The sequence below is a fragment of the Castor canadensis genome, chromosome 4 (genome assembly GCF_047511655.1).
Source record: "Castor canadensis chromosome 4, mCasCan1.hap1v2, whole genome shotgun sequence".
Classification (NCBI taxonomy): Eukaryota; Metazoa; Chordata; class Mammalia; order Rodentia; family Castoridae; genus Castor; species Castor canadensis.
The window spans coordinates 127,334,888-127,359,978 of NC_133389.1; the positions used below are offsets into that span (position 1 = coordinate 127,334,888).

The following is a 25,091-nucleotide window of genomic DNA, read 5'->3' on the forward strand; positions in this document are numbered from 1 at the left end:
CAACATCTTGGGGTGGCTCAGGGGGGATCGCGGCTCGGTCTGAACGGTACTTAAACCTGGCTTGGTGCGTGAATGTGTGTAAATTTTTAATTGCACTGTAATTTCTTCTGTCCCCCAACCCGCCCCCCCCCCTCCTGCCCTCGCCCGCAGACTTGACTGGCACGCGCCAGGAGCCCGGGCTCGGGCCCCTCGGCGCGTCTGATTGGCTGCGGGGCAGCTCCCGTCTGCTCTGCCTGCGCCCTCATTGGGCGAGAGGCGCAGCCAGCGGCACTTCAAAGCGGGTGCTCCTCGCACTTAGGCTGAGTTTAGCCGGCGGGAGCCCGGAGTCCGCTCGGCGCGAGCGCGGGACGCGGGAGCCGCGCGGGACCAGAGCAGTGTTTCCAGCAGCCGCCAGGCTCAACCCCGCTCCCGGCCCCGCCGCGCAGCCCAGAGACCTGCTATGGCCACTTCTATACTGGGGGTAAGTCGCAAGCGCGGCAACGCATTTGCTTGTTTTTACTGGAGTAAATTTTCGTTATGGCTTCCCTGGGACCGCGGCTCCCAAGAAACTGTTGCTGGACTGCAGCTGCAGCTTCTTTAAGCACTTTCCACATTTCCGGGGTTGGCTCTTCCCAAGTTATTGGAACCCGGGAGATGCCTTTGCAAGAAAAGGCTTTCTTAAACAAGTTCCTTTTTATTTGGTTGAAAAGAAAAGCTGGAGGTTATCTTTTCCTCTCCTCGTTGATTTATACCCCATCCCCCCTTGCTTTGGGGATTGTTGAAATAACAAGACAGTGGTGTTTCCAGAAAACAGTCTTAATCGTTTTGCAGTCCAAGTAGTCACGTTATAAACATTTGCATTTCCGTGGCTCCCCAGTTCGCTGTGACTGTAAAAACCATTGCCTGATTGCTTATCCCCTCGGATTGTTTTTGTAATCGGTGTGTGTGTGTGTGTGTAAATATTAAAACCACGGTTTCCTATTTAAAAAAGAAAACCGGGGTAGCCACCCTTGGGAGGAGTGCTCCAAGTCTCGCCGGTCCCTGGGCGGCTGATTCAGCTGCCTCCCCCAGCACCCGGTGTTTGTTGTCTGTTTACCTTCATGCCTCACCCGGAAGGGCGACTTGGGGGCTTCTGGGAGAGAAGCCGGTTTATGGCGACAACCCAAGTCCGGTGCTAGGCAGGGCTAGCAGCGACTTAAGGTGGAAAAAAAGTCAGGCATCTTTGATTCGCAGCTTCACCCAAGACCAACTTTCCAGCGCCCGGACCTTCACGCTTGTGCTTGCGGTCGCCTCTGCCCCGCGCGGGACGCAGCACCTCCTCCGCGAGCGCGTGGGGAGGAGGCGCGAGCCGGGAAGCCGCGGCCCCCCGGGACCCGCGGCGGGGGGGGACGCGGCTGCTCACGGGTGCACTTTGTGTTTCCCCCCCTCACTTCCTGCCCCTTCCTCCTTGCTCCCTCCTCCCACCCCCTCCAGGAAGAGCCACGCTTCGGAACGACCCCGTTGGCCATGCTGGCGGCGACCTGCAACAAGATCGGGAACACAAGCCCGCTGACGACGCTGCCGGAGTCGAGCGCCTTCGCCAAGGGCGGCTTCCACCCCTGGAAGCGCTCCTCGTCCAGCTGCAACCTCGGCTCCAGCCTCTCGGGCTTCGCTGTGGCCACGGGCGGCCGCGGCTCGGGCGGCCTGGCGGGTGGCTCGGGCGCCGCCAACAGCGCCTTCTGCCTGGCCTCCACGTCGCCCACGTCGTCCGCCTTCAGCAGCGACTACGGCGGCCTCTTCTCCAACTCGGCGGCGGCCGCGGCCGCGGCGGCCGGGGTGTCCCCGCAGGAGGCGGGCGGCCAATCGGCCTTCATCTCCAAGGTGCACACGACGGCGGCCGACGGCCTGTACCCGCGCGTGGGCATGGCGCACCCGTACGAGTCGTGGTACAAGTCGGGCTTCCACTCGACGCTGGCGGCGGGCGAGGTGACCAACGGCGCGGCGTCGTCGTGGTGGGACGTGCACAGCAGCCCGGGCTCGTGGCTGGAGGTGCAGAACCCCGGCGGGGGGCTGCAGAGCTCGCTGCACTCGGGCGCCCCCCAGGCCTCGCTGCACTCGCAGCTGGGCACCTACAACCCCGACTTCAGCTCGCTCACGCACTCGGCCTTCAGCTCCACCGGCCTCGGCTCCTCGGCCGCCGCCGCCTCGCACCTGCTCTCCACCAGCCAGCACCTGCTGGCCCAGGACGGCTTCAAGCCGGTGCTGCCCTCCTACTCGGACTCGAGCGCCGCCGTGGCGGCCGCCGCCGCCAGCGCCATGATCTCGGGCGCCGCGGCCGCCGCCGCCGGGGGGAGCTCGGCGCGCTCCGCCCGCCGCTACTCGGGCCGCGCCACCTGCGACTGCCCCAACTGCCAGGAGGCCGAGCGGCTGGGCCCGGCCGGGGCGAGCCTGCGGCGCAAGGGCCTGCACAGCTGTCACATCCCGGGCTGCGGCAAGGTGTACGGCAAGACGTCGCACCTGAAGGCGCACCTGCGCTGGCACACGGGCGAGCGGCCCTTCGTGTGCAACTGGCTCTTCTGCGGCAAGCGCTTCACGCGCTCGGACGAGCTGCAGCGGCACCTGCGGACTCACACGGGCGAGAAGCGCTTCGCCTGCCCGGTGTGCAACAAGCGCTTCATGCGCAGCGACCACCTGAGCAAACACATTAAGACGCACAACGGGGGCGGCGGGGGCAAAAAGGGCAGCGACAGTGACACGGACGCCAGCAATCTGGAGACGCCCCGATCCGAGTCCCCCGACCTCATCCTGCACGACTCTGGCGTCAGCGCCGCCCGGGCGGCGGCGGCGGCGGCGGCGGCGGCTGCGGCGGCGGTAGCAGCCTCGGCGGGTGGCAAGGAAACCGCGACCGGCCCCAACGACTCTTAGAGGCCGGGTGCGAGCGAGCGAGCGAGTCGAGACTCGAAGAGCGAGCGAGAGGCTGGAGGGCGAGCGAGCCGGGACACGGGAGGGCGGGGACGCGAGTGTCGCCCCGAGCCCGGGCTGGGCTCTAGATGCAGCCGCGCGGGGCTCCCCGGCCAGCTCCCCTCCGCAATTCGCGCCCAGATGAGAACCGAACGCGTGGTCCTGAGACAAAAGCGACCCATCCTGGACACACACACTTTAGAACCGCACGTACACGCCCCCGGAGACCCACACCGCAAGCCCGCACACTCGTGCACGCACGGTCCACTCGCACCAACTTCTCCAGCCAAGAGCAATACACAGAAGCGCCCCCACGCCCACTCCCTCCATCGCCCTGTGTCCCCTTCTCAAAAACTGGCCGCCACCCAAAGGACTGTCAGAACATTCGCAAACGAATGGGACCTAGAAACCGGACCCTTTGTGTGGATTACATCATATATAAATGCTCCAAGTCCTGCTTGATGTCTGCTTACAATGAGACTTGTTTTTCCTAAAAAGGAAGCATCAAAAAAGGCTTAAGGTGAGAAATCAAACTGGAAGTCTAGCGACAGTTTCTCTGTATCTCATAACATCTGTATAAATAGGGTTCGAAAGATTGTGTTCTCTTTTATTTTCTTGTAAATGTTCATTCGAATAGTTTTTTTGGTGAATTCCTGAAATTCAGGGAGTTTTTTTTTAATTTTCTGATGCACTTTGTGAAAGTCAGTATATATGTAAAAGATATTTAAAATGTTGAGTTATCATTTCACTCAAACACGTAAGTTAAGGTCATCTAAAAGAAATTAAATGCGTTTATCTGTATGAAGAAAATCTTGACATATTTTCATTTTGGTATTATTAAAGGACTCTGAACAATACACTTCCTTTTTTTTTTTTAATCCTGTTTTCCCCTCAATAACCTTTATGTGGGGTCGACTTTTTTGTTGTTATTGGGAAACAATTCCCTTAATGTTAGTTGATAGGTAATGTAAAGTTTACGGTGGGTTATAAAAGCCATAATACATATACATTTTTGAGGACTCAAAATTATTTATTTGTATATCAACAGCGTAAATTAAATTGGGTTATAAGAACGTGTAGTTGTATTACTTAATGGGAGGGCTCTCAAAAGGTGAAGTTTTTCATCTTTGGATCGCCTAAAAAAAAAAGGTCCTTGGCAGCCTTAACTGGGCGGAGGAGTGGTGACTACATCTCCCCAAGGGGTCAGAGAAAACTCTGGTGGGTTTGAGGGTTGGTTTTTTTTTTTTTTAAGTGATTTTTAAAAACAATCTGTGAAAGGAAAAAGCTTTTTAGAAAGTAGTGGTTTAGCTCCCAAGACCCTCTACGTTGGGAGGCATCTCTGGGGAATAAATCTAGAGTCAATACCCCGGAAAAGACATTTCATGCCTAAATGAAAATCTTGTTAAATGTTATTAATTTTGACTTAGAGCACACAGCAGCCCCCTGTGCCTTGTATTCCCTTATTAGGGATTCATGTCTTATCAAATATCTAATTAATCTCCTAGACATCATTTGTTCTGGCCAACTTTATCTCAGCTGGTCCACAGGGAAAACTCCAAATATTCTCTGTGACAAAGCTCCCTTGAAGATCTTTTTAATTGTCTAAATTAACTGCACCAAATTTGCATGTCAAACGGTAAAGGGCAACCTGAGATAAAATGTAAACGTTTTAAAAGCCCCCAAACTAAGCACTTGATTTGATAACTAGGCTTTTTAATGTTATGGAAGACAACTGCTCCTTTCCTTTTCAAAGAGGGCTGATCTATGCAAATAGTGAATTGGAAATGCCTAGGTCCCCGCGCCGTCAAATGGCCCTCGCAGGTTATTTGAATATCAGTGGCGCTGCTTCTGAAAAGGTTCAAGGATGCTCTCTGACTTCTTTGTGATTACTCAGTGCGGCGTCTTATTCTGAAGAAAAAAACTCAGGAATAATTAAAGGCTGGGATCAGGCCTGGGAACACATTTGGGACAGGAATCTCATTTAGACAGTCTCTTTCAAAATAAGGCACAGTTAAATTGACCAGAAGGCAATTATTGAAATGAAAATTATTTTCACTCTCTTTGTCTTCTGACCACCAACTTAACAGCCCCAGTTTAAAAGAGGGAGAAGGGAGGGAGAGACGAACAGAAAACTGGTAAACGAGACAATTTTGCAATTCGAAAAAAAAATGTTAATTTGGAAAATAAAGTACATATTTACAGAATAAAAATATTTCTAAAGGGCTTCCCACACAATAGGAAATACAAATGAAGTCAGCATCAACAGAATTTTTTTTTATATTCCTGTTCTTCCTGGAAACTTCAATGAAGGTTTTGATTCTTAGGAAAGAATAAATAATTTCTGTGAGCAGTCAACAAAACTGCTCCGAAAAGCCAAGTAGCAAAGGAGCAATGAATCAGAACGAAGGTCCCCAGTGAGGCATTTGCAGTGTGACGCTCCGTGGCTTTTCCTCTCTGCTTCTTGCGCTGTCTGCAGCCTCAGCAGCCCCACTCTTCTTCCTCGAGTTTTTCTGCCCTGTGGCCATTTTCTGTCCCCGCTCAAACCATTCCTACCCGGGACTCCCTCTCGTCTCCCCTACAAACCTTAGGGTTCAGATCTGGTCTTGGGGAGAAGCTGGCAGGGTGCGTTCACTCCGGGGGTTTTGGGCCGAGGCACTGCAGGCCGGAGGGTGCGGGCCGCTTTAGGGGGCTGCTGGCTGGCGGCGCGGAGGTGAGGGTGTGGCGGGGGTTTCTGAGGAACCAGGGCGCCGGGGCGTCGGGCCCAGCAGCTTTGTTTCTTGCTGATAATAAAGGCAGATCAAAGGGCCTGGCAGGGCAGGTCCCGCTTGCCGCGCGGCTCCCTCCGCAGACCAGTGATCAAGGCCTCTGCGCGCTGCCTCTGCCCCGCGGGTCAGCCGACGTCCATCACCGAGGCTCCCGGGAACCGCGGGCGGCAGCAGGGCCCGAGCGTCCAGCGAGAGACCCGAGTGCGGGGAAGCTGAACCCGGAGGGAGCCAGACAGCAGCCCCTGGCCGAAACCCAACCAGGGAAAACGGATCCCAGCCCTAGCCGTCCCCAGCCCCAGGCGTCCAGGGGCTCGGGAAACCTTGACCCCAGCGGGTGGCGGCCGGCTGAGGACGAACAAATTGGAGCGATCCCACGCACGAGGACATCAGTTGGGTCCCCAGCTGAGGTGGGGCCGCGCCCACTCAGGGCCACCTCGGGGACCGGGTACCCTGGGCCGCTCAGGCTCCCGGCCTGCGGGAGATGGAGGTCGCGACTGAGGGTGCGAATGAGGCTGGGGCCTGGGAATCGGTGTGGGGCCCCCAGTCTCGGCCCAGCCGGGGTGAGGGGAGAAGCAATTTCGTTTCTGAGGGTTTCCAAAGCGTTTCCTGTTCCCAGCTTCCTGCGCCACAAGGAACCAACAGCAAGTTTTCCCCGGCCTGCGCCTACCCAGTCCCGAGCGCACCCTCGCCTCGGCTTTTCTCTTCTGACTTCTTCCCCCACCTTCAGGGAACTGGATCCTAGCTGATGAGGAAAAAGGAAAAGAAACGTTTTTTTTTTTTCCTCTAGGAGGGAAAACATAGTTTTAACAAGATTAGATTGTGCACCTGAACAGCGTGTCTGGACATTCCGTCAAATCGTTACAAGTCGTGTAAAATTGAATTTCTTTTTATTCAGATGGAAACTTTATTTATTTTAACTCTAATCTTATTTGCATCTATTATCTGCATTCACCAAGGCTCTCTTCCACTACAAAAATGCAGATGAAGTAAATCTCACAGAAATCCCGCCCATTTGTGTAATTGGTACACTAAGTGTTTATTTTAAGTGAGAATAATTTAGCTACAAATCTTCTTAAGGAATAACATTCTTAACACATTAAAAAAACTGAAAACTCTGATTTGCTTTTATGTTTGACAGTAGCTCTTGATTCCCGCAAGAGCAGCGCGGCGAGTGCGGCTCGCCGGCGCCATCTAGAGCTCGTAGACGGGAGCGCCGCGCTGTCGGCCCCGCGCTCGGCTGTGAGCGCGCAGAGAGCGGCTGCGGCCGCGAACTGCAGCAACCCAGAGAAAAAAGCAGAGAAAAGCCAGGTTTTGTGCTGCAGCGGGGAGCCAGTCCCACTACTGGGGGCACTGCCTAGTAGTGGCCCCCAAGGAAAGGGCTCGCTCCCGGAGCGTGCTAACTCAGAAATCCTAGCAAAACCAACCAAACAACTCCCCGGTTGGCCCCGGTTTTAGCACTGTCGCATTTAGCATCCTTTTAAGGCAACTTCAGGGTCTTCCAACTCAGAAACGAGGATACGGAGCGCGGTCGGCGGCGACGTGGACTCGGGATGGGGACCCAGCTTTGGGCACAGCTCCCCCGTCCCACCCCCCGCGCATACTTCGCCCAATGGCCTCGAATAGGGGGTTTACGGCTGGCGGGGTCCGCGGAGACTCTCCAAGGACCGGCTAGAACCTAGCTGATTGAACCCAGCCACCAAGACCGCCCCATGTCCCCAGACCCCTTTGGATGGGAAGGGAAGCCAGGGGCCAGCGCCTTTGGCCAGCCGGGACCCGGGGATGGCCGAAGCAGCCTTCTGCCTCGTCGCGATCCTGCCGGAGGCTACCTCAGCCGGGGTCGGACGCGGGGGATGTCCCGGCAGGCCGAGGTCGGGTGAGGGGCGCGGGGCCCCGGAGGGTGGCGAGGAGCCCCCGCGCCGAACCCTCGCCCCTGGCGCTCCCGAAGGGTGCGCACACCCTCCCGACGCAGACCCACCCCCTTTGTCCTCGCCTTTTCCCTTGGAAACCCAAATCTAAACTCAGATAACAGTTGGGGGCGTTGGCCAATTTTCCCTTACCGGTCCATCGCCCTCCCCCCCGCCGTCCCTGTCCCTCCTCTTCTAGTCCACTACCCTTACCCCATCCCGGTCCCCAGACGGCGCGCGAGGACTTTCTCCCCTCCCCCCTCCGCGCATTTATTGTATTTTAATTTTAAAAGCGACACCTTCCAACCCCGCGCCCGAGGCGGCGGAGGCGCCCTCGCCCGCAGCTGGGAGAGCCAGGCCGAGGCGCCGGGGCGCCGGGCTCCCCGAACTCACGCCAGGGAAACGCAGCGCGTCTCTGGGAACTCGCAGCACCTTTGCAGCGGGGACTCGGCGGGGTTTGTATTTGCTGTTTTAATACAAACCCCGCCGCACTGCCTATTTCAAAGATGTGCTAATTACTACTTGGATAGCAGGGCGCAAAGTCCTTGTCCATTTCCCAGTACAAAGTAGGTTGCTAGAAAATTTGAAATTGCCTTTCAGCCTAAAGCTGCCTTACCTGAATGTCATAATTACAGTAATTATGTACATCCAAATTACATGCTAATTAAATTAGAATCAAATCGTTCTAAATCGAAATCAAATGAGGTAGTGAAGAATTAATCAATGACAACATAAATAGAGAGCTTCCTTCAGAGATATTTATTGTAACGATCCAAGGAGGAATTTGATCTGAAAAAGTCACCTGTTTATTTACTTTCAAATTAGTAATCAGTTATTATCCCTTCTCCATAATTTTAACCGTTCAGTGTTATTTACCCCCCACCCTTTCCAGACGCTGGAGTTTATAGAAATATGTATGAAGTAAATACATACAGACATGCCTCCCCCATATATTATTGATATAAATATATACGGTGTGTTTGCGACTCTAGTTAAGGAGAAGGTTTCAGCATGTCCGTGGGCACACATTCCTCCAGGGCCTGTTCTCAGGGTCCCGGAAAGCTTAGCAACCACGAGTTCTCAGGGTTTTCAAGGCCCTTGCTCTCTCTTTCTTTGGAAATTCATACTGAGAATTTTGCGGGCATCTATCTGACCATTTCGGGGTGATTCATTTAGAGAAGAAATGCAAAGCGCTAGGGGAGACGCCCCCGGTCCGTTTTCTGCTTGCAGTTTTCGGGCCAGTGTTGACATTTTCAATTTTGCCCAGGAACGAGCGATTCATAAAGCAGTGGCTTCGTAGAGCGCCCTTCACCTGTGGAGTCCGAGCGAGCAGAGACCCTCGCTGGCTTCCTAACCGCCGGCGGGTCCTCTCCGACCCACGGGGTAACGCGGCCGAGGTCCGGCGAGGGCCGGAGGGCCCCGGGGCGCAGCAAACCCGGGCCCGCCGAGTGGCCTGGGATCTTCTGGCTGGGTTTGGGTCACTGGGGGAGGTGGGGGCAGGACGAGGGGACCGATACAGAGAGCAAACCCAGACCCTTCCAGGTTACGGAGGCGCGTCTTCCGGGCGGGGTGTGCGCCCCCCTAATTCCCAGCCCTTCCTACTGAGTGTAGGGTGTGATCAAAAGGTTGCCAGCCGAGAGAACGCAGGATGGCGTCGTCTCTGGGACGGGAAAGGGGGCACCCCAGCCCGGGACCCACCCTATCACGCTACTCCAGCCCCCTTCGTGCTTTCTGTGGCCTTCGGGCGAAGTCTGGTCGGCACCGGAGGGTAAGGATCTCTAGGTCCGGGAGACGCCTCGCCTCAGGAGGTCCTTGGAACCAAGGGTCCGTAGGTTTTCCATGTCCCCGAGTGAGGGACAGGCCACTCCCCGGCCGTTCAGCAAGAAGTGTCTTTCCATTCCAGGTCTTTGCATTTCAATCCACACCTCGCTTCTACGTTTGGGGGTTCTAGGGTGCGAGGTGTGGCGGGAAGGAAGGAGGGGGCAAGTGTGGGGGGGAGTTGTCAGCTAGCTTTTCCGTCAGGAAGAACTGGGTAGGAGCTTCGGTCAGTGAGGGGGAGCTCTCAGCCCCTCAAACTTTTCCCAAACATCTCTCCCTTTTGATGTGAAAACGCTCCCAAGGCCCGCCGCTATTGCACGGCTGCATCTCTTGTCAAGAAGTGGTAACTCTAACACAGGTTTCTTTACAGAAAAGCAAAATAAGAGTTTTAAATACCCTTCGGCTACTGAAGCTAAACAGCTTTCTTCCTGGTCTTAAGCACAGGGTGGGCAGTGTGCGGCCTTGCTGAGGGGCCTCCACCAGCCGCTTGGCCCAATGGCCATCAGGCAAGAGGCGGAAAATGGCCCAGGTGGTTTTTGAACTCTGAGCTGCAAGTCTGCATGTCAAGCTTTCCGTGATTTAAACTGGGCAGCTCCTGCTCCCGGTAGTGGGGCCACATCTGGTGCACCATCAGCCAGCCGGCTCCCAGAAGGACAGAAAGAAAGGTCTCAGAGCCGTCCAGGTAAAAGCAGATGTACGATTCAAATCAAGATCCGTCCCATTGCAAGGTAAGCAGACCTGCCATCATGCTGCAGCAACCTCTGCCTATCTTGGCATTTATTAAAAGAAATTATGACTAACTTACTGTGGAGACATTCAGATAAACAATCCTAACCTAGCAACTTGATCTTTCCTGGACATTTGTAAGTCGACAGCACCTCCTACAGGAATTAATTTGCTAGTGTCATGTTAAATTTTGGGTTAGGGGAAAAGGGTATTGCCCCCTAAATGTGTCCTGTGCCTCTCAGTGCAATTCCAGACCTACCAGCAAATAAGAAACGTCTACATGTAGCCAGATTTAGAAGTTTCTCCATTAAGGGTAAGCAGAATGACAAATTTTACCAGACTTGTTTTCTAGAAAAAGTCAGTTAAGGACTTATTTGGAGTAGTTCTTAAATCAATGTTCATTAAACTTGGAGATTCTTTTTTGGTTTTCTATACTTAGAGGCATCTCCACACATAACAACTAGACTTCCTCTTAATTACGACCTCCATCTCTCTTGGTATCTACATTTTAAATGTAAAAGTAGTTATTAGATGACTATTTTTATTTAAAATATTTTCAATTATTTCCTCTCCATATCATTACAAATATCATTAGGGTATGCAGACACATAAGGTAAGCCTCTTTAAAGCTGTTTATTATGTTACCATTGTGTGTGAAAAATACTTCCTTTGCATTTCTAACTTTCCAGTTAGAATGCTAACCTGTTGAGGTTGTCCAGCACCCTAGGGTGATCAAGGCTGAAAGCCAAACAGCAAACAGACATCTTTTTTAACTACATGGGAGAATTTTCTCAAAATTAGGTGGGTAAGAATTTTAGAGCTTTTAAAAATAGCACTTTATGGTTTTTCAATCTTAATAAAGATAAAAAAAATATTATGGCAACTTTATAAAGTTGAAAGCAGACCATACTTTTGTGAAAGTCAAATTAGAGTATAAGAAATGGTAATATATTTCTTTAATTCATTCTTAATTACAGGATGCATTTCAACATTTTTCTTCATGAACACTATATTGGTTCAGAACCCTTTTTAAGGCAGTAAGTTTGCATAGGTTTTGACATTATAAAAATTACAAATTCTAAAAAGGCGTAAGGTAGAAAATAATCACGGCAACACTGATGAACTCAAAGTGTAAATTAGTCCTTATCAATTTCAAATGCATGCTTTTTTTTTTTAAGTGAGGAAGGAATGGGATCTTTGAGGTGCACGTAAGTTACTAAAGAACATGGTAGAAGGAATTCAGGTTCCTGTCTGCCTCCAATTCTCTTAATCTTAATAATCAAATGTTTGCTTACATCTTTAACTTAGCTTCTTCTAAATTAGAGGACATTTGTTTTATGTGTCTGCATAGACAAGACAAAGCCATAATCAGGCTACAAGGAGTGGTTTTATGTAACTCTTTCAAAGTTATTTCTTACAGAATTAAAAAAATTGTGACTGCCAACCATCAAACCACCTAATCAATGCTTTGAATTAAATAAAATGTTTTTAAAAAGTAGAACCCTAATAAAACTGTGTCTATGATGTCAAATGCTTTTGGAGCTGCATGTTACTTGCAATTTGTACTAATTTTTTCCCATAGTTTTTCCTTACTATACCCGTTGGAACAGATGGGAAAACTTGCAGCTAAATTTATCTATGGTTCATTTATATTCATGAAATAGTTTATAGTTTTATTTGTATCATTAGATATTTAATCTTCTGAAGTAAAATCTTCTAATACTTGTATGCCAGTAGTACAGAGGCTATCTGTGGTAGCCTCAAAGATGTGTATGTTAACCCCTGGAACCTGTGAATGTTACATCCCATAGAAAAGGAGAATTAAGGTTGCAGATAGAATTAAGGTTGCTTATCAGTTGACTTACAACAGGGAGATTAGATTCTTCAGGTGGGCCCAATGTAATAATCACAAGGGTCTTCAATGAGTGGAAGAGAGATGTACAATATCAGTGTCAGAGTGACTAGATATGAGAATTGACTCTTTAACTTTCAATCAAGTGGAGGATGGGGGACTGGGTGGGGGTAAGCAGGAGTCAAGGAAATGTGGGCAACATCTAAAAGCTGGAATAGACAAGCAACAGATTTCCCCCTAGAGTCTCTAGAAGGAACATAGTCCTGCAATCACCTTGATTTTGGCATAGTGAGACCCATGTCAGAATTCTGATTTCCAGAACTGTTAAGATGATTGTGTTAAGTTTGAGGTAATTTGCATGGCAACATAGAAAACTAACATATCACTCAAATGAAAATAGAACAAAACACCTGAAGGTAGTTTAAAAGTCTTCAATATTGATCAATATCCATCATTTAATTCACACTGGTAAGTTTTAACAGTTACACTTTGCTTCAAGCAAATCCAAATCTTAAAAGTAATAACAAATTTGAATTGATTAAAAAGAAGAAAACTTATAAACAATTCAATCTACTGTCACTCTTTTAATGATGCTCCAGAACAAAGAAAATGTCACAGAGTTGTAAGGGTTTTTTAAAAATCTGGTACAGAGGACAAGAAACAGTTACCAACAGAAAATATTTCTAAAGCTCCAAAATAGCTTACAAATATTTGCAAAATTCATTCTTGTGGTACTCATGTAGTTTTGTATTTGAAATGACAGTTTACACAGATGGAAAATTAAAGTAGAGCTTTTTTAATACAAAGACAATAGTCTATAATTTAGCCCTTGCTAAAGATAGTCAACAAGAAAATGCAGATATTTTTATTCCCAGGTAATTGTCACATACTGTCTCTACTGCTAGGTCATTTTAGTGTGCTTATCTCCTGAGTGCTCTCTGTTCTCTCTTTCTCCTCTGCACACATCTGTGCCATGGCTTCTGGTGTCTTTTCTTCTATTCTTGTCTTCACTGGGCCTCCGCTGTGACAGGTTCCTCATTTCCCTTTGCTTGTAACTCCCAGGACTTCTGCTTTTGCTTCTCCTCCTCCTCCGCTCATCTCTGCTATGGCTTCTGGTCCCCTCATTTCTTTCAGAGCCTCTCTTCTCTGGGCTATGATGGTGGCTTCTGGACTTTTTGTCAGAATCAGAATGACTCCACTTACTATTCTCCCCCGAACTTTCTTGTTTTAAAAACTTAGGTTTTTCCTTGGCTTTTTCCTTGTTACTATAACTGCTAGGAAGTTCTTCATGAAGTTTTCTCTTCTTAGACTTGTCCTCTTCAGAGTCACTGGTGTTATTTCCTGAACACTTGTTTTTCTTTCTTTTCTTCTTTTCTGTTTTCTCTTCTTTGTTGTTACTCTCACTGCTACTTTCTGAGGTTTCAGTGGAGGAAGAAGATGAAGAAGAGGAGGAAGAAGAGGATTTTTTATGTTTTTTGTGTTTATTTTTGTTCTTCTGTAACTTTTTCTTTTTTCTATCCTTTTTCTTTTTCTTTTTTTTCTTTTCAAGTCTGTCCAATTTCCTGTAATTGGAAAAAATAGTAACAATCTGTGAAAACTAGTCCTTTCATCAACAACTATGAAACTGTCAATAGAAATACATTTTCTTAGAAGCCACTAAAAATAGTATCCATATATAAGCACATTATTTATTTTATTACAAGACATAATTTTTTCCTTTCAAATTATTTAAGGCATGTATACACTGAGTGAAAAATTAAATGCATTAAGCCAACTTTCTGATTATACTTCATTAACAATGATTATTTTTTAAGCATTCTTACTGCATCAGAATTTGAAATTATTTAGCACTCTAAGTAAATAGTCATCCCAATTTAAAGAAACCTTGTGAAAGATCTGAAACGTTATCTGGACTGTTGCAAAATCAAATATGTAGCTATAATCAGGTGAGAAACTAATTTTGTATATGTACTATTTTAATGTTGAGATATTAATATATTATCAAAATTCAAGATATTCTCCAGAATCTTTATATAAGATCACACTTTAAGAGGATCTGCACTGAGTTCCATCAAGCCACTGTCAAATTCCACATACTGAATACATCATGAGCTCCCTCTGTTGGACTCAGCAGACATTTCTTGGGTTCTTTAACCTAGAGGTAGTCTGTTTACCTTAAATTTAAACATTCTTTCAGAATTCCTTTAAGTTTATAAAATACAAAAAAAACACGACCAGAAATATTTTCTAAGAACTATGTGCAAAGATAGATGCAGATTTTTATGAAAAGTAAAACTTACAAATAAGTCTACTCTCAAATTACGTGTAATAGTTTTGTGGAAAAATGTGAGTATATAATTTTGTATTCATTTTCATATTACTGAAAAGAAAGAAAAATTGTATTACTATAGCTGAAAAATAAATCAGTAAGTGTGATAATGGTTTAAGCATCTTCATGAACTCTTAGGATAAAGGTTGGGTATGATACCAAGGTGAAACATAAAAAAAAAAAAAAAAAAATCCAGGAAATATATATTTTTAAATTACCTGAGCAGTTTCTGTTTTTGCTTGGTTGTTAGTGACTTTAAGAATTCAACTTCAGGGTCTTCTTCACCCTCACTTGCAACATATTCCTGAGTCAACAAAGACATTATTCAATTGCTAGATCTTAAGTTAGTTATAAGACAGAAAGAAAACACATTTATAAATAAGAAGTTTTGTAGATGAGGATAATACTGTAGATGAGTATACTTTGGATTGCAGAGTGGGAGAGAATTAAAAATAATTTTTGGTAGTCTATCTGCTGAGTCAGATTTAAGAGGTTAACACAAGTGCTCTGCCAATATTAGGAAACTATCAGGAAGAGAAGGATACAGAGACACAGATGAAAATTCTACAGCAAGCTTCCAACCTCTAGCTCTTGAATTAAAACAATTGCCTGCTTAAATATTTTTAATTGAATGCAATATAAAGACCAAGAAGATCATGGGGGAGTAGGTACAGCTCAGTATAGTCACAGTAGGGCACTGTGACTAGCACAGATTAAATACCCAGACCAAAAAAATAAAAGACAAACCTAAAAACCAACCCCTCCTTCCCAAAATCCCCACAAAACAAAAAACACCAAAAAAGAACAAAGAAGATTATGAGCTTACAAAGGTCAAACTTTCCATAATTTTAGCCTTTTTAATTTTAATAGTATATTATCAAATACATAATAACATAACCCTTCAAACTCAACAATTTGCTGACTCTATGAACAATTTGATAAATTAAAGAAGCTTTAAATACTTTTTATAATTTTCAGGGGTTTATTTTTAGGGAATTCTTTCTACTGTTTGATTTAATGTCACTCAGGTAAGTTAGCAGGAAGGAAAAAACAATCTTATCAGCAGTTTGGTTAGCTATTTTGTCTACATAAATCCAGAGAAACCGTTTCATTTATTAAAATATAGGTTTATAGACAATTTCTCATTTAGTTAAAATAATAAAGAGGCAAAATCAAAATACATTTTAGGCATTTTCTTTGCTTTATCTCACTTTCCTATGGATATATGCATATTGGAAAACATTAAGTAGCAATTCACAAGCAATCACATTTAGATTTACAGACATTTTCAGCTTACTGATAAAAAGATCATTACCTGTGATGGATCATTTGCGGTCAAGTTTCTCCCCAGCACATTTCGTTTCAGTGCAAACCCACTGTTTCTCATCTCCGCTATTAGCTCCGAGGGGTGCATCGATGGCCCTGTTCACAAAAATCACAGTTTGAATGTATCATTTATATCTCTCTACCTTTTTTGGACTCCACAGTAGGAACGTAGTTGAAGCTTTGTTAAGTAAAATCACAGCTAAATCAACTCAATAATCTTCTGCTGAGCAAATAATCAGATATGATTTTCTAAAACAGCAGTCTGGAGATTCAGAATAGAAAATAATTGCATTTTTCTTTACGTGCAAGGGGATTCTCTTCTTATGTAACTTTGTCATACTGAAAAAGATACATTTAGATGTCTGTCTGGAAGTTTTTAGTATAAAATCAAAGGAAGATGGTAAAAAACTTAATTAAAATTTTAATAGTTATTCTCTCAGTAAAGATTTACTTAAAAGATATTTTTTTCTCAGATGCCAATAACTGAAAATATCGCCACATGCTTCATACTATCACCACACCCACCCACCCACCTGTGCGAGCAGGCACGCACACACGTGCGCACACACGCACACGGTAACCATCGAGCACTTTAATCTCATTTATACACCCAGATTTTGAAATTTCTACTTATTAGTTAGGGGTTGGTGACAAGAAATTTGAGGTTGGCTATGGATATGTATGTTTTATGTTTTTTAAAAGCTGCTGCTTCCACATTTGCAATATTCCAAACTGAAAAGTGAGCTTCTTTTTTGGTCTCGTTATATGAATTAGCAAAAGGAAAAAATGTGAAAGTATGCCTTCTCCCCTCAAACACAGGCATATGTAAGGCAGGAGAAAGACTCTACTTCTTTCATACATTCCCATTTTACTGTGTTTTCCCTGCAGGGAGCAAATTCACTGACAACATTTCACAGTAGCTATTTAAAGTTCCCAGCTTAAATCACCTGCGCTAGTTTAAATGAAGTATTCTGGGCAACGTGTCTGTAATACAAGACAGAACAAGAATGAGTTACTGCTGACACAGACTTCACACAGAAGGGTGGGAGAAAAACATCCAGAAATGTATTTTCTAGTTTGTAAAAAGCAAAGAGCACTCAAGTCAATCTACTCATTTGTCATCAAGGGAGTTTTGGTAAAAATTTTGGTTGGAAAAATTTAGGGATAGGTTAATATCCTAGTGTACTGTCTAGGCTTTGTCATTCTATTAATATTACCAAAAACACCTGGACAACCTCTAGGTATGATAAGATGGGGGAAATTGCTCCTTATATTATTGGAGTATGGGGGAGTTATACTTAATTCCTATAGGTTAATTAATGATCCTTTAATTATTCAATTTTGTTGCTAATGTTGATAAAATCTTAAATAAATATTAATATTAGTTGCCTCTAAATGGCATAAAAGGGCTCATACAATTAATAGCTTTACATGAACAACAGAATTTGCTCTGGTGGCTTTTCAAATTTCACACGTAGGAGCATAATCTCTTTTTTTTTTTTTTTTAGATGGGACTGGGGTTTTTTGACCTCAGTGTTTGTGCTTGCAAAACAGGTTGTCTGTTTGAGCCATCCCTCCAGTCCATTTTTGCTCTGGTTATTTTGGAGATAGGATCTTGCAAACTATTTCCCCAGTCTGGACTCGAACCTCAATCCTCCTGATATCAGCCTCCCAAGTAGCTAAGATTACAGGCGTGAGCCAATGGTGCCCAGCAAGCATAATTTTACAAGGTAAAAAATGTCTTTGGAATTGTCATCACTACACTTCCTTGTCAACAACTGTTTTAGATGTCAAATGAATTCAGAAAGCAAATATGCTAAGAATTAGGATAAAAACCACTCTAGTAAAGGGCCAAAGAGCTTTGGTTATTAGGGAGGAGCTACTTTCATTAGTTTTCATCACAAGATGAGCAATTTTAATAAACTGTTTTGGAAAACATGCCTTTACAGTACTTTTCCAACTACTTCAGGAAAATGATCTCTTTCCACAGTGTGAGAGGTTATACAGATTGCAAAACAAACATGCTTTCCTAACATTTATATTTCTCTAAAGCCCCAACTGAAGTCTTTGTGTAGCACATAAACTTAGTGTACACTTCCATATTGTAAGCCTGTAAATACAGGCTGTGCATGGTAATGCATACCTATAACCCTAGCACTGGGGAGGTAGACACAGGAGGATCAAAATTCAAGGCCAACCTAGACTACACAGCAAGCCTCTATCCAAAAAATAAAAAAGACGACTACATACATTGCTTAGTGAAGTGTCTAACAACAGTACTCAATAAATAGCAAGAATCATCATTTTTACCCTAGGTATACAACTTCCATGACTACTGTATGGTAGTCTTCATAATTAAAAAAACATGCTCTCTGAAGTAACACTTTTCAAAATCTTGTTTTGGCCAGATGTCAGTAGCTCATACCTATAATCCTAACTACTCAGGAGGCAGATATAAGGGGGATTGCGGTTTGAAGTCAGCTGGGGCGAATACTTCAAGAGACCCTATCTTAAAAAATATCCAACCGAAAAAGGGCTTGGTAGAGTGGCTCAAGTGGTAGAGCACTTGCTTAGTAAGTGTGAAGCCCTGAGTTCAAACCCCAGTACTATCAAAAAACCCCCCAGAACATAAATTCTCCAATTCTTTCAAAAGTATCATTTTACTGTTGGTTAGTTCAGGTTAGGATCCAAACGAAGTCCACACACTGCATTTGCTTTATAGATCTAAGTCTCTTCTAATCTAAAAATTGTCCACTTTTCCCTCAATTGCTATTCATTTGGTGAGCTGTGTAATTTGTTCTGTAAATTTCCCATATTCTGGAGAGTGATGCCATTTAATATATTCTAGCTCCCAAATTTTCTGTAAATCAGTAGTTAGATCTGTAGTACTTAAATTACTTTGGTATTTTATACCACATCTTTGGAGGGGTATATAGAAAAGTTTTTTAAAGTGTGGATCAGTTAAATGACAGTTCCAAGCAAAGTTTTCGTCAAAGAAAAAAGATACAACCTCTACACGGTTTTTTCTTATAAGTTCTTTCGTCATGTTTTTATTACAGTCATAGAACAGAAGCATAACCCTAAAAGTGTATATTTTAAAATAAACCCTCTGGGCTGGGAATGTAGCTCAGTGGTAGAGTGCTTGCCTAGCAGGTCTGAGGCCCTGAGTTCAATCCTCAGAACCATCAAACCAAAATCTCCCAGGGGCCAATGATTTAGCTTGGTGGTAGAGCATGCACAAAGTCCTGGGTTCAATCTTCAGTACCCTGACTATAAAACAAATCCCTTAGCATTATCACATATAAAGTATGATTATCATTTCCATGAAAGTATAACCTTCTGTTCTTTTTTTCTTTCCCAAGGTTAAACTGACTGTATCTAGTGAGTAAGCTATTCCTTGTCATTAAATAAAAAGGACAACTAGAAATTCTATGGTACATTTTCAAGAGGGAGATATATGTCTAGTGAGAATTAAGAATTATTACATTTGATTCCTAGTATTACCAATAGCATTTTGCTTTAAGAAAGCTTATAGAAAGTTGTCTTTAAAATGGGGAGGAGGGGCACAGTATGAACATGTAGCCTAAGTTCCAGGAAAAAAGTGAACAAAACTATTAATAATGTGTGTGGGCGATTTTTATTTATATAGACGAGAATGTTTTATGTATGATTTTCTGAGGGTTATGCAAGAACCAACTGTATTGAATTGTAATAAAACTGTTGGATATTGGGAATTTTCCTGACACACTGCCAGTTCATCCTTAGTGGAGGTGAGAAACAACAGGGTTTCTTACTGCCCTTACCCTAAGTTTCTGCTGAAGAAAGCTAACTGATCTCTATTAAAATACACAATTTTAAGGAAAATTAAACATTTCATTTTAATCTATGGTCTGACAAATACAAAGGAAAGGCAAAAAGAAACTATCCTTATTATATGCTAGTCAAAAATTACTGTTTATTTAAAACAACATTGCCTTACAGAATTAACATAAAGATCAAATGACTTATATTTGACTGTCTTTATTACTTGCATTTTTGACCTAACTTATATGTGAATATTTTAGTGGTGACACATCAGTAATACTAATTCATATGCCCAGGTACTAAGAAAAATCATTTATGTTGTAAAACATAAAATTAATACATGTTTTGGTAACTCATGTTTGAAATTCTAGCTACTTGGGAGGCAGAGATCAGGAGGATTGTGGTTTGAGGCCAACCCTGGGCATTAGTTCGAGAGACCCTATTTTGAAAATACTCAACACAAAACAAGGCTGGCTGAATGGCTCAAGTGGTAGAATACCTGCCTAGCAAGTGGGCCCTGAGTTCAAACTTTAGTACTGCCAAAAAAAAGAAAAAAAGAGAGAGAGAGAGAGAGGTTAGTATATGTTTTAAATAAGTTAAATATGAATGCTTCTGAAAAGTTATGCATACATGAACCTCAGAAATGCTTACAATGAGCCAAAGAAGTCAGACAACAAAAGATCACACTACATGATTTCATTTATATGAAATTCAAAAACAGATAAAACTAATGTGCTCTACATCTTATCAGGGATATTGGGTACCAGGTGTTGTTTTGTCAAACTCAAACCCTACACTTAAGAGAAGTGCATTTTACTTAAAAGAAAAAGTTACACTTATTTTCAGTCAAAAGTGAAATTCTAAGTGACTATGGCACTACAGACTTTCACAATACCTATATATTACATATCTAACTATAAGGAGTTTCCCTGCATAGGGAAAAAGCAAGCATTATAACAAATTCAGATATGACAAGAGGTTCTACAATTATCAGGATATTTTAAATAACTAAGATTAACATGTCAAGGGCTCTAAAAAGAGGTAACATATAAAAATAGATGGGTACTGTATGAAAAAATCAAAAGGAAATACTAGAAATAAAAAAATATTGACAGAAATGAAGAATGCCTTTGATAGGTTCATCAGTAGGAAAGAATCAGTTAGCTCTGATATGTCAATAGCAGGAGGTGGGGTGTATAACTTGATTGTGGAGTACACCTAGTTTATATGAAAAGTTCTGGGTTAAGCCCCAGCACCAAAATAAACAAGTAAACAAAATAAAAATTCCATCGAAACTTTCTAAACTGAAAGGGAGGAAAATACCCAGGAGTTGTATGAGAGAGCGAATACTCTCCCTCAAAAAGAATACTCAAGAATATTCTAAAAAATATCAATCATCACTTTAAATATGAATGATCTTCACACAATTAACAGAGACTATTCAGGGGATAAAAACAGTAAGACCAGCTATATGTTGTCTACAAGAAACCCAGTTTAAAGATAAAAACACAGATAGATTAAAAGTACAAGGACGGGGCTGGGGATATAGCTCAGTGGAAGAGCACTTTTGCCTAGTATGTATGAGACCCCTACCCAGCACCATCTGGGTAGCACCATCAAAAAAAGAAAGAATTAAAAAAACCTAAAAGGATGGAGGGAGATATACTATGTTAACAGAAACCAAATAAAGCTGGAGTATCTACATTAATTTCACATAAGCATATTTCAGAGCAAGGATAATTATCAAGGCTACAGGGAGGCACTACATAATGGTAAAGGGGTCAATTCTCCAAGAAGACACAATGTTCCCAAATATAATCCCAATACAAATATGTATGCACCTATGAACAGAGTATTAAAATTTGTGAAGCAAAAACTGATAGAACTGCATTTAGAAACAGGCAAACTCACTATTCCATTTGGAGACTTCAACATCCCTCTACTAATAACCTACAGATCTAGCAGGCAGAAAACCAGGACATAGTGAATTGATCCATCAACCGCATCTAGCTGACATTTACAGAAAACTTCATCTAGCAGCAGCAGAATACACATTTCTCTCACATTCATATACAGTATTTACCAAAAAGACAACATTGTAGGCCATATAACAAAACACCTTAATAGATGTAAAAGAATGGAAGTAATACACAATAGAATCAAGCTCAGACTACAGTAGGAATAAACTAGAAATCAGTAGCAAAAAAGTAGCTAGAAAATCCCAAAATATTTGGAGATTAATTCACACAGTTAAATAACATGTGTCAAGAAGTCTCAAGAGAGAGTAAGTCTTTTTTTGGGGAGGAGGCGGTGTACTGGGGGTTGAACTCAGGGCCTACACCTTGAGCCACTCCAGCAGCCTTATTGTGATAGGTTTTGTTTGAGATAGGGTCTTGTGAACTATTTGCCCAGGGTGGCTTTGAACCAGAATCCTCCTGATCTCTGCCTCCTGAGTAGTGAGGATTATAGGCGAGAGTAAAAAGTATTTTGAACTAATATCTGTTATTCATGTCATGTGAATAGCATAGACCTTATAGTTTTGTTAATGAGGTAACTCATCGTAGCATACTAAGATAGGTCCTGCTGAGGGGATAACGCCAGCTGGGTGGCAGGATACGCCAGAAAGACAAACTGTGTGATTAGATAGTTGGGCTTTGAGCCAAGTTATGGCAAACCTCTGGGGAGGGAAGATGGGCTGGAGATTGAGTTCAATCACATGACACATGATTCAGTCAGTCATGCCTATGTAATTAAACTCCAATTAAAATCTCAGGACAGGACTGGAGATGTTCAACTTTGCAAGTGAGAAGCCCTCAGTTCAAACCCCCTCCCATCCAAAAAAACCAAAAACCAAAAATCAAAAACCCTTTGGATGGTTTGGGTGAGCTTCCCTGGTTAATAGGACCCTTAGCATATTGTGACTCACTAATGTACATGGAGGGTGTGACAGTCCTGAATTCTATGGGGAGTACACACTGGAAGTCTCACGTCTGGGACCTTCCTAGACCTCATCCTACATACCTCTTCTTTTGGCTAGTCATGATTTATATCCTTTTTGCCACAATAAAACTTTAATCATAGCCGGGTACCGGTGGCTCATGCCTATAATCCTAGCTACTCTGGAGGCAGAGATCAGGAGGATCCTGGTTCAAAGCCAGCCCGGGCAAATAGTTCACAAGACCCTGTATCAGAAAAAAACTATTACAAAAAAAGGGCTGATGGAGTGGTTCAGGGTGAAGGCCCTGAGTTCAAAGCCTAGTACTACAAAAACAAAAACAAAATGCAAAATCTTATCTAAAGAAAAGTATAAAAAATAGAATTTTGCTTTGTTTTGTGCAAACAACCTGACGTACTAATTTGTCTTATAGGTACCTATCCATAAACTCGTATTTCTTGTGAGCTGGCATTTTTAATTATTATAAGACTATTATTATATTATTATTATTATAAGAGTCTACTATGGGTGTGTGATTAAGAATAGGAAAATACATTTGATGGAACGTCCAGAATAGACAAATCCATAGACAGAAAACAGATTAGTTGCCTGCAGCTGGGGACTTGGGGGTGAGAGCTAAGCAGTGTGGGGTTTCTCTTTGGGGTATCAAAAATGTTCTAAAACTGACTGGTCATAGAGGTACAACTCTGTAAATATACTAAAAACCATTGAATTGTTTTTTTTTTTTTTTTTAATTTGGTGGTACTAGGTTCAGGCTTGTGAGGCAGGTGCTCTTCCATTTGAGCTACACCTCCAGCCCTGAATTATACATTTTAAATGGGTAAATTAAAACTCAATAATTCTACTAAAGAAATAAAGAAATACTTGCTCTGTTGAAGTATCTTACTGGATTTTTTTTTTAAAAGATGCTTAATTTTAATATACATTAAAAACACAAGTAACTGACAGATGCTAAGAGAGTGACAAAAAATAAGGGCTACAGAACATAGATAAAAGGCATGTGGGCTACCCATTTAATATGCTGCATAATAAAACTATTTTATAAAAATTCAGTTACCATTGAAGCTTTTACAGATAATTTTGATGTGTCTAGAGTGGATGGAAACTTGTAAGTTAAGATGATCTTATCAGCAGAAAAGATATTCTAAACCAGCTTAGCCCAAAGAAGCATTTTGATTGCCTAATTTAACTTTGTAAAGGAGAAGTAAATCTTATAGCTGGTCTCTGTAAACCTCACAGCTGGAACATTCTAACAGCACCTTGCAGTTTCCAGTGATCAAAGTAAGTTACTTTATATACTAAACTAAGAATTTCATAATAGAAATAATGTAACACCAGGGGGTGTGGTTATCATGAAATAATTACACTCCTGGGAGATTACAGGCACAAGGCTGTACCCCAGGGGTGTGATTATCCCATGATAACCACAGCCACTGAAATTGCCTTATTGCAAAAATAATCTCTATTCACTGGTGAGACATTATTCAATAGGTGATTTTTTTTAAATGAAAAGATTTTTTTTTTAGCTTGAATCAGCAAGTGGATTAGGAAATTGGTCAGTTTACTTTTCATTGCATTCAAATTCAGAATACAACATCATTATTTGCTTTCTTATTTGATATGGTACAGTTCTGATTTTGTTTTTGAGAAGCCTTTAAGAGTTTCCATTAGCTTTAGTTAAATACTACTACTACATTCAGGTCAAACTTTAGAGGCATTATTGGCTGAGCAACATAATTTAAAATAATTTATTTGCTATGTATAATTTAATTCTTCTAAAACAATATTCATTTAAAATTTATAAATGTAATTTACCTTCACTGTTGGAAATACAGATAAGCAAAAAGATGAAACAAAACATCTTAGACAATCCTACTCCCCTAAACAATCACTGTTAATATTTTGGTCTATCTCCCTCAAACCTTTCACTACAAGTATGTTTCTCTGTCTATATGTTTACCTAAAGATACAGAGAAATACAAATGTAATTACTATGTATGTATTTAATTTTATCAGTGCTGGGAATTGAACACAAGTCTTCATTGCATGCCAGGCAAGTGCCTACCACTGAGCTACTCTTTTTTTTTTAATTTTTATTTATTTCTAACTTTTTAAAAATCATTAATAGTACAAGGGAGTAGCACTGTGAAAATTTCATAGATGTGCACAGTGTAGTTTGAACAAGCTCGCCCTTTCCATTAGATTCTCTTAGTCCCCCTCTCTCTCCTCCCTCCTTTTTTTTTTTTTGTTTTGCAGTACTGGGGCTTGAACTCAGGACCTACACCTTGAGCCACTCCACTAACCCATTTTTGTGAAGGGTTTTTTTCAAAACAGGGTCTCTCAAACTATTTGCCTGGGCTGGCTTTGAACCACGATCCTCCTGATTTCTGCTTCCTGAGTAGCTTGGATTACAGGCGTGAGCCACTAGTGCCTGGCTTGCTTTGGTTATTTTTGAGATAAGAGTCTTGCTTTATACCGGGCCAGCCTGGACTGCGACCCTCCTGTTTGTGCTTCCCTGTGTAGCTAGGATGGCAGGGACACAAAACCTTACCCAGCCATGGGTTGAGATGGGATCTTGTGAACTTTTTGCCAGTGCTGGCCTTGAACCATGATCCTCCCAATTTCCTCCTCCCCAGTAGCTAGGATTATATATGAGCCCCCATGCTCAGCCCCTACTGTATTATAACTTGTT

At 43.3% G+C, this 25,091-nt stretch overlaps 2 protein-coding genes across 2 annotated transcripts in view; one reads left to right on the forward strand and one right to left on the reverse strand.

Moving 5' to 3' along the window:
• The first annotated feature begins 326 nt into the window (after positions 1-326).
• Sp9 (Sp9 transcription factor) lies at positions 327-2,894 on the forward strand. The gene is made up of 2 exons (XM_020158124.2): positions 327-460; positions 1,453-2,894. The coding sequence occupies exons 1-2, from the start codon at positions 440-442 to the stop codon at positions 2,881-2,883; spliced, it is 1,452 nt and encodes a 483-aa protein (XP_020013713.2). The 5' UTR covers positions 327-439; the 3' UTR covers positions 2,884-2,894.
• A 9,506-nt stretch (positions 2,895-12,400) lies between these two features.
• The window catches only part of Cirsr (corepressor of RBPJ and splicing regulator), a 28,688-nt gene continuing 15,997 nt past the window's right edge, over positions 12,401-25,091 (reverse strand). The window contains exons 8-10 of the mRNA XM_074071129.1: positions 15,629-15,735; positions 14,532-14,617; positions 12,401-13,546 (exon numbers count right to left, since the gene is read on the reverse strand). Coding sequence (XP_073927230.1) covers positions 12,886-13,546; positions 14,532-14,617; positions 15,629-15,735 — 854 coding nt within the window. The 3' untranslated portion in view covers positions 12,401-12,885. The remainder of the gene's footprint in view (positions 13,547-14,531; positions 14,618-15,628; positions 15,736-25,091) is intronic.

Excerpts from the sequence above, each read along its gene's own strand:
- Sp9 (XM_020158124.2), top strand. The coding sequence starts at position 440 with ATGGCCACTTCTATACTGGGG. Across the intron at positions 461-1,452 it reads TGGCCACTTCTATACTGGGG|GAAGAGCCACGCTTCGGAAC; the intron begins GTAAGTCGCAAG and ends CACCCCCTCCAG.